General features: G+C 34.2%; 1 protein-coding gene across 1 annotated transcript; it reads right to left on the reverse strand.

Annotated features, from left to right (window-relative positions):
* Window positions 1-4,970: 4,970 nt before the first annotated feature.
* On the reverse strand, window positions 4,971-7,250 carry LOC106774385 (butyrate--CoA ligase AAE11, peroxisomal). Its single transcript, XM_014661365.2, has 2 exons — window positions 6,864-7,250; window positions 4,971-6,697 (listed from the first exon to the last, which is right to left on the reverse strand). The coding sequence occupies exons 1-2, from the start codon at window positions 7,059-7,061 to the stop codon at window positions 5,090-5,092; spliced, it is 1,806 nt and encodes a 601-aa protein (XP_014516851.1). The 5' UTR covers window positions 7,062-7,250; the 3' UTR covers window positions 4,971-5,089.
* Window positions 7,251-10,086: the final 2,836 nt, after the last annotated feature.

Below are 10,086 nucleotides of genomic sequence, written 5' to 3' on the forward strand. Positions count from 1 at the left end.
TCTTCCATTTATCTCATATTTTTATCGAAGGTTATTGAACAATTTCAAAAATCAGTGGATAACAACTAACAAAACTAGACAAACACAATGATTAATACAATGGATAAGACAAAACAAAAATTAGAATAGGATTGTCTAACTCTAATATTAAGTTCAAATTAAATACAGATAAATATAATCTTAAAAGTTCAATGTGTTGTATTATTTATATTGATAAATAATTTTAGAGAGATGTAAGGTCAAAATTCAATCCTAAACTTCTAGATAACATAAAAACAGAGATAGTTCTCGACTACTTCCTACCTTAATCCTTCTGACTTTTTACTAATATAAATACACTTAATAATTATTTTAACAATATCATACACCTGCAGCCACGTATTATCACAAATTTATTTCCAAATAAAACAAAGAAACAAAAGAAAAGAGAAAAATTAGTTTGAGAGTCGATCATCAGAAATCTAAGAAAATGAATTAGTTGGTGAAGTAGTCAGTCGCTCATGTTCTTTGTCTCCAGCAAAGCAGCAGTGTTACTGCAGGGAAGACCCCAAACAAAGTTAGCGAGAATGGGTCCCGATCCCACGAGTGAACGATGGCGCTAGTGACCACGTCAATGAAGAAAATGTACCAACAGACCTTGTTACAAGAGAGAAGAGGAGGATGCCAATGACCCTTCCGATCACAACCACGGTACCAGATAACGACGAGGCCAAGCAGCAGTCTTAGTTCGGCAAGGAAGGTGTTGATTGTTAATCTACTTTCCGCACCCCCATGATTTAATCACTGCACCCATATTTTGTTTGCACTAAATTCCTACTTGTTGCACCCACACGTTTTGCTATTTTGCTTACATTAAAATTTTGTTCGCCGCACCCCAACGTTTTACCAGTTGCACTATCAAGTGGTTAGCACCTTATTTACTATTTGCACCGCCACGTTCTTTTTACTTACACTTCAGTACGCAGGTTTCTATTCTATTAGTCATACGTTTACTTTCTATTATTATTATTCAGCTTTTCATATTTTTAAGTGTGAGCCAACTTTATTAAATATACAAATAAATATGATTCAAAGTAATATTTAAAATGTTTTTTTTTGTGATAAATAATAAAAATATGAAAAAAATACATTTTTAAATATTTCAAGTAATTTTATATGCACTTGGTTATTCTAAACGCACTTCTAATTTGGTTATTCCAATATTTTAGAATCACTTTAGATGCGTTTTTAATTTGGTTATTTTCAAATTTTAAAACCACTTTAGATGTATTTTTAATTTGGTTATTTTCAAATTCTAAACCATATTGGATGCACTTCTAATTTGATTATCTCAATATTTTAAATCACTTTTCAAGATTTTAGAACCTCTTTAGATGCACTTTTTGTAACATCCCAATAAATATATAATAAAAGCTATAATTTATTCTAGGAGTTAACATAAATAATAAAAGAGAACAGTGGTGAATAATCATGAAGATGGATGAGAAATATGAAATATCGTATTGAATTTAAAACTTTTTACAAGAGCTGAAAGTACACTTAATACCGAACGGTCATGGGCTCACTAAGACTGAACGATGATACAAAATGTTAAGCCGAAGGATTTCACAAAAATAAATAACCGAACGATATTACATTAATACAAAAAAAAAAAGAAAACTAAGCTAAGGACCGAACGGTCCTGCACTACTCTCCGGTACAACATCTACAGATTGATCGGTCTGTAGGACATCCTCCAAGGTATCTTCAATCACGCCTTCTGCTCACATCCAATGGATGATCATCGCATTGAAGAGAACGAAATACCGAACGACAATGTAGGCAAAGACAGACAAGATAAGGGTAAACTTATGTAAATTTAATTAATCATTTCCATCATACATATAGACATAAAAACCTAATAGTACAACAACATCATGTTCAAACAATCATCATATATGCATAACTATGTAAAGCGAACGTTCAAACTATCATAACCGACCACTTAGACACTGTCCGAACTGTATGAACCATGTAGCTCGACGTCCCGGTGTGGTGTAGTAGTTGGCATACTCATCAGCTGCCACCCGAGATTAGTCCTACAACGATCATCTGGTCTTATGACCGCGAACCTCCTGCCATTCCCACGCATGAGTAACCTTTCTCTACATGAGAAAGCGTCATCACGGAATATCAGGATCAAGACGACAACAGAGTCTGACCATGTTCATACTTTACCAACCATCATCAACCATGAGACATTCCTCCCTTGGAATTCTCTTACTTAACCAAATCAACCAATTACACACCATCACATTCATCACAATAGAACATTGTTAAATGAGTGACCGAACGGTCTAACACTGAGAAGGGAAAATGGAGTATCAAGGAAGACTGTAGTATATGATCGAACGGTCTATCATTGAAAAAGGAATGGAGTACCAAAGAAAACTTCCATTGGTGGCCGAACGGTCAATAACTGAATAAAACTTGAATAAGACCGAGTACTTATATTATTCAAACCGAACGTTTTTGGAGTGCAAGAGTTCTCTTCAATAGGCTGAGTGTCAGTACGAGACCAAACACTCTTTGGGAAATAAGTGTCAGTATAAGACCGAACACTTTCAAAAATACATAATATTATAAACCAAATACTTTGAGATCAGGTGTTGATGCAAGACCGAGCACTTGAATTAACTGAAGGCTAGTCTATGACCGAGCACTTCAAGACCGAGTACTTTAAATTAAGGCAAATACTATTTTGTAACTAAGCATTTAATAAGACCGAACAATAGGTCTATGACCGAGTGCTTCACAAGACCGAATGTTCTTTAGATAAATCTTAGAAACATGGAAACCGAACGCTTGGTCTATGACAGAACGTTCTTAAACATACTATATATATATATATATATATATATATATATATATATATATATATATATATATATATATATATATATATATATATATATATATATATATATATATATACTAAAACCGAGAGGGAAAACTCCCTTGAATTATTAAAGGATTAGATTAAGCAACTTAGATAGCAAACAATGTAAGCCTCACAAGATCAATCGGTCAAGACCAAACGGTTTAGGGGAGGAACGAACGGTCCTAATGACCTTCGATCACAAATTTCAGAATATCTCTAATTTTCATACATTTTCACTAAGTACCTAACCAATATCAAACATTTCATACAACAGCATACCATATTTCAACATACCATTAAATCATCAAACATACTCATATTAAATCATGCATACAATCATAGAAAGAAATCATAATTAAATCTTATAAGCTCCCATTACCTCTAAAATCCAGCTAAACTTCTAAGTCTTGGGCATGAACTACTTCTATGGTTTTCAAGGTCCAAGGTCTGATCGGAGAAAGTCATCCACCATTGCATCAAATACATAAAATGGATTCAGAGAATGAATTAACAAACACATGCAAGCATGGCACGATTTTTGCATGCAAGGAAGACAAAGAACTTCAAAGGACAAAATTACTTACCGGTTCAGAATGGAAATCTGATCGGTTCAAAGTGAAGGTCTTGATGTCGGGAGTAATTAATCTGAAAGGAAAAGTATGATCGGAGAAGAACTGGTGGTTAGAAATTTAGAGAGAAGTTTGAAGGTTTAGAGAGAAGGAGGAGAAAAATGATGGTTTTGGAAAGTTGAGTTTAAGGAAGAAGAAAGGTTGCATGAGAAAGTGGTGCGAGATTCAAAAATCTCACTTTAAATACGACCACCAAAATGGACGTTCGGTCCACTCCCTCTCTGCCACATGGCTTTCAGTATCTGGAAATCCACATTTCTTTTGCAGCCACACGTCTATCGAGGACATAGAATTAAATGCACTACAAGGTTTGTCTCCCACTTGCACGGGGAAACTGAAAGAGTTTTGACAAGTGTACCCCACTAAAGAGGAGTATTAAATGAGGTATGATACTTTTAATTTTCTTATTTCAAAATTTTAAAATCACTTTAGATTTAAATGCACTTCTAATTTAGTTATTTACAAATTTAAAACCATTATGGATGCATTTTTAATTTGGTTATCTCAACATTTTAAATCACTTTATTTCTTATTTGGTTATTTCAATATTTTAAAATCAATTTGATACACTTCTATTATTAATTTAATATTATAACTGTAACAATCAGTTTGTACATTTGGAAAATTTAAAAGTTTGGCAGTATCTTCGAAACTATAAATCTGAACTGGTCAGATCTCGCTATGTTTAAAACGATGTCATAACACAGTCCTGTTGTACCATAACGATATGAAATTGATACCAACACCACTGTCGTAAGTAAAATAGTCTTTGCACAAGGCATTTCATCCATAATTCACGTACTTCAGAACAACTTTTGTTTTGAACTTAAAAAAAGTTAAAAAAAGTTAAAGGAAAATGATATTTTAACACCATTTTTTTACATCATTTTGACACTGCATACGTGTCAAAATGTGGTTGGACGATTTCAAATTAAAAAAACAAACTTTGGTTTTTTTCTTCCAAATATACTCCTGCTTCAACTTTTTTAATTTGAAATCGTCCAATCATATTTTGACACGAGTGCAGTGTCAAAAAATAGTGTTAAAATATCATTTTCCAAAAGTTAACAAAGAAAAATTAAATCTTTAAAAAATCTGATGAAAAATGATATTTTAACATCATTTTTTGACACTATTTTGACATTGCACACGTGTCAAAATGTGATTAGACAATTTTAAATTAAAAAAGTTGAGACAGGAATATATTTGGAAGAAAAAAACCAAAGTTTGTTTTTTTAATTTGAAATCGTCCAACCACATTTTGACACGTATGCAGTGTCAAGATGGTGTTAAAGAAATGGTGTTAAAATTTTATTTTCCAAATCTGATATAGTTAGAAAAAAGAACAGAGCAGATCTGTGACACTGTCCAAGAAGGTTGAAGTGGTTGAAACATGAAACTGCAGTAAATTTATACCCGAATTCTCGAAGCCATAACCATTTAGATTCAAGCAGATATCGTAGTATATTTACACACAACAGACAATGTGCATTTTTGCTTTTCTTCAAAAAAAAGACTCACTTACATCAGTGATCTTAATTCAAAGACGAGACATGGCCAAAAGTTGTTGGTCAATACTATTTTGACCCACTTGGCTACTACTACTCTTCTTCTTGCTCTGCAGATTATCTGATACCACAAAACTCTTAGCCATCAGCCTCAATTCAAACTTCTGAACCTTCCCAGTTGAAGTCTTTGGCAGCTCCTCCATGAACTTGACCACCTTGGGGACCATAAAGTGGGGCAGATTCTTTCTGCAATAGGCAATTATGTCTGATTCAGTGACCTGATTTTTTGGTGAGGAGTTGTTGTTTTTCTTGAGTGCGATAAAAGCACAAGGGCTTTCCCCCCACCTTGGATGTGGCATTGCCACCACTGCAGCCTCCAACACCCTTGGATGCTTATACAAAAGAGATTCAACTTCTACACTAGAAATATTCTCCCCTCCTGAAATGATCACATCCTTAGACCTATCCTTGATCTCCAAATACCCATCAGGGTGTATCACTCCAACATCCCCAGTTCTAAACCACCCATTCCCAAAAGCCTTTGAACTTGCCTCATCATCTTTGTAGTATCCCATCATTATCCCACTCCCCTTCAACACAATCTCCCCCATTGTCTTCCCATCTTTCGCCACACTCTCCATTGTCTCAAGGTTCTTCACATCAACATCAGCCATGGTCAACACACTCACCCCTTGTCTTGCCTTCAGCTCAGCCTGCTCCTGCTGTGGCAACATGTTCCACTTTTTCTGCCACTCACACACAAGTGCTGGTCCTGTGGCCTCGGTCAACCCATATGCATGTGTCACATGAAATCCAAGTGACTCTATTTGTTCAAGCATTGATGCCGGTGGTGGCGCTCCCCCAGTCAGAATCTCAACCGGGGGTTTCCCTTTCAGCCTTATCTCACGCCTCTCACTTGCTTTTGCCTCGATCAGTATGTTGAACACAATCGGTGCACAGCACATATGTGTCACGTTGTGAAGTACGATGTTCCTGTATATGTCACGTGCGGCTGTGGTTCGAAGACACACGTTTGTTCCCCCACGTGCTGCCACACCCCAGGTGAAGGTCCACCCGTTGCAATGGAACATAGGCAGTGTCCAAAGGTAAACAGGTTCACTCCCCATTTCCCATCCCAATATCAGGCTCAGGGTGCTTAGATATGCACCTCTGTGGCTGTAAACCACACCCTTTGGCTCCGAAGTTGTTCCTGATGTGTAGTTCAACGCTATTGGAGTCCACTCGTCTTGGATTATCTCAGGAACATAGTTTGGATTACCATGACGAACCATTTGCTCATATTCCAGCTCACCTAGACGGATCCCAGTGGGGGAGTTTATGTCATCAATGACAATGACCAGTGGGAGGGAGAATGCCCTGTGTTGTTGATTTGTTGGTTTGGCACCATTATTTCCCTTTTGTTGGCTGTTGTTGTCGTCCATGAGCATTCTAAGAGCGTCTCGTGCCTTTGAAACATATTCGTAGTCCACAAAGAACACTTTGGCTTCAGAGTGACGAAGAATAGTGGCTATGTTCTTGGCATCAAGACGGGTGTTTATGGTGTTCAGCACCGCACCTGCCATAGGCACTGCAAAATGCATCTCATACATTGCTGGGATGTTCGGTGCCAGCACTGATACCTGTTGCATAAAGCAAAAATGTCAAATCAATTATTACTACACGTGTACTCCACTGAGTCAATCCTTCAGAGCATTCAGTGTATCATCAACCTCAATATATCAAACAAAAGAGAAGTTGAAGAAAGTGATGGAGGTAGCAGAAGAAAAGAAAAGTTGGTAGACTTACAACATCGGTCCTAGCAATGTTGAGGGCTCGGAGAGAGGAAGCAAGGCGACGGCATCGGTCATAAGTCTGTGCCCATGTGAAAGTGGTTCCTTCGTGAATCACAGAAGCTCTGTTTGCATAGCATGCAGAAGCTCTTGACAGAAACGTCAAAGGGGTGAGTGCGGTGTAGTTTGCTTCGCATTTTTGAAGGTTATCCATGTTCAAGGCTATGATGTATGTTGCTAAAGAGATTGGGGAGAAAGAGAGAGAGAAAAGGTTGAGTTGAGGGTTGTTGAGTTAGAGAATGAGAGTGAGAATACATTTATAAAGGAAAAGTTACGTTGAAGATGAACATGACTGGACTAGAAGGTTTGTTAGAAGGCCACGTTATTTGTGAAGGGTTGTTAGGCCCACATCGAGTAAGTGAAAAGAAGAAGAAGATGCAGTGAAACTTGGGTGTGGAAGTTCATATGCTAGGAAGTTGCTTTGATACTCCTTCAATAATTTTAGAGTCTAAACACACATTTTTTTCAAAAGATTTTTTTTTCACATTTAAATTATTTTTCATACATTTAAATTTTTATATTTATTTCACACTACCATTTCTTTTCTTTTTTTTATTTTCTTTTCTTTTTAAAAAATATAAAATTTACATTTTTATAATCATTTTATCTTCATAAATATAAAAATGCGTGATAATATCGTTACTTTCTTCAAAATTTGACCCTTGTTTTCCTATTCTGCTTACTCTTTTGTTTTAACATTTATTTTTTATTTTTAAGAAAAAATTTGGATTGGAATTTTTTTTAGAAAGATAGTGGCCCACATGTTGACCACTTTGTCAATTGATCAGTTGGCCATGCTTAACATGAAGTGAGTAATAGTGGGTTGTTATTTCATCTTATTAGTAGTAATTAATTGCAACAAGGCAATAATTAATGAATCGAAATCGCACTTTCAAAAGGTGAAATCACTATCATATGCTTTTATTTTGGACATCAACCATCCATTACTTGTCACATTAGATATTTGTTGGGCTTAACTTCCCTTCAACTTAATTACTTGCACAGTTTTGATAGAATGTCCTATTTCAGTATGTTCAGATTATGTGGATTCAATTTAATATTCTGATATGGGTGCACAAAAAGTAGACTGCAACTGAACCACACATTTTAAAAAAATAAATTAATATTGGGTTTAAATATATTACACAAATACAAACCAATGATTAATTTAATTTTACATCAATCTCCTTGCTAAATATATGTAATTTACGTTTCAATTTTATAAATTTGACCTATAACTTATAAGATGCTGCATTGTTATATATATTAAATTAATCCCATCATTAATTAATTAATGTGGAAGGTTATTCTAAACTGGTAGATAGTTTCAAGGATTGTTTGGATAGTATAAGAATAATTTCTTTCGGATTGTTTAGATAGTAGATAGATATTTAAGAAACACAAATATAAATACAAAACAAAGACATACATCTTATTATTTGTGTTGTATTTAGTTAAATTTAAAATTGCACATTAATATTACATACTGATATTTTAATAAAATAGTTATTATACGAATTATTCAAATAAAACTCAAATGTGTTCACTTGTAAAGATAAATTTGAATAAGAGTTAAACTAAAATAGGAAAAAAATACGATGACGGTTGTTTTTGATAATGTATATTAATTCTACAACCAAAACATAAGATAAAAAAAGAGAGAGATTTTGGTATCGATTATTAAATCGAAGTAAAAAGATTATCATTTTGTTTTGATGAAAAAAAATCTATGCACTAAACATAAAAAAAAATGTATTTTTGGTCTTGGCTCAATTAACAATCCATATCATATACTATTTCTAATTTAAAATATTTAATTAATTTGAAGGATATTTGATATTGGTTTTCATTCCAACTAAGGCAAAACTGTTAGAAGTGAGTTCTAGGCCTAACTCAACTCTACAAAACCGGCTTGTAAGGTGAGGTTTGCATCCCACTTATATATTATAAATTGGCCTTATCTCTAGTCGATGTGGGACTTCCAACAAAAACATCCTAAAAATTAAATAATTATGTTAAATTAGACAGGGTATATGATCTCAGTTATTAGCTGAATTAAGACCAAATCCCTTTTATGCACCAATCGTGGGTATAACCAATACCATATACCCTTTATGATTTTAATTAATTAATTTTAAAGGTCATTACAATTAGTTATACCAAAACTAAGGTCATATACTCTTTTTTGCTTCAATTTTAGCAATAATTGATATTGAAATTCTGCTTCGATTTTGGCTATAACTGAAGCCTAAAGTTGACCCTGTTTTTTAAATATTTTCTTATTTTTGTTTCAACCTGCGTATACAACCTGCATATAAAGTCTGACACAATCTAGCACAAAAACCTAAACAAAATATGATTTCCAAACAAAAACAGAAATATTAGTCAAATTTTAGATAGTTAAGAAAATTATTATATCCTAACAATTACATATTATTGTACATTTCTATTACATATTTTGCACAAGACTTTCTTTATGTAATGAATGAACTTATTAGGAATTGGTGTATGATTCTTGGATTTCTGCACAAAAGACAATGATTTCAATTGGTATATAAAAAGACAATGGAGAAAAATATTTGATTCAATGCAATTATTACCTTTTCCCAAGTACTTGTAATACATGCACAAATAATGATTGTCATCCAATGCATTGCATAGTAACAACACTGAGTCAATTTGTCTATTACATTACAATATATCATCATAATTATAAAAAAATGAGGAAGATTGCTAGAATAAAATAATTATAAATGGTTGTCATTTAATGCATTGCAATGATTTCAATTGGTGTATAAATCATGTCTTCCAACACTAACTAAACCGATGAGACATATCATACAACCCAGCCAATAACAAAACAACTCAGCCATATTCAACTATAGCTCGACAAACAACAAAAACATCTCGACCAAAAGCAAAATAACTCAGGCATGTTCAAACACAACCCGACAAACAATAGAAACAGTTTAGACAAGGTCAGAAACCTCATGACACTTTCAAAACCTTTGTCGAGTTCTAAACCTCTCTATCGAGTTCTAAACCTCTTGACCAATGTCTAAAACAACTTGGTCCAAAACTAACATAGCTTGGCCAAACCTCACACAGTACGACACAAAACAACACAATATGACCAAAGGCTAACTTAGCTTGACCAAGACCAACCCAGCTTGACAACA

This window comes from Vigna radiata, chromosome 10, assembly GCF_000741045.1.
Source record: "Vigna radiata var. radiata cultivar VC1973A chromosome 10, Vradiata_ver6, whole genome shotgun sequence".
NCBI classification, from domain to species: domain Eukaryota; kingdom Viridiplantae; phylum Streptophyta; class Magnoliopsida; order Fabales; family Fabaceae; genus Vigna; species Vigna radiata.

Excerpts from the sequence above, each read along its gene's own strand:
- LOC106774385 (XM_014661365.2), bottom strand. The coding sequence starts at position 7,061 with ATGGATAACCTTCAAAAATGCGAAGCAAACTACACCGCACTCACCCCT. Across the intron at positions 6,698-6,863 it reads ACATTGCTAGGACCGATGTT|GTATCAGTGCTGGCACCGAA; the intron begins GTAAGTCTACCA and ends TTTATGCAACAG.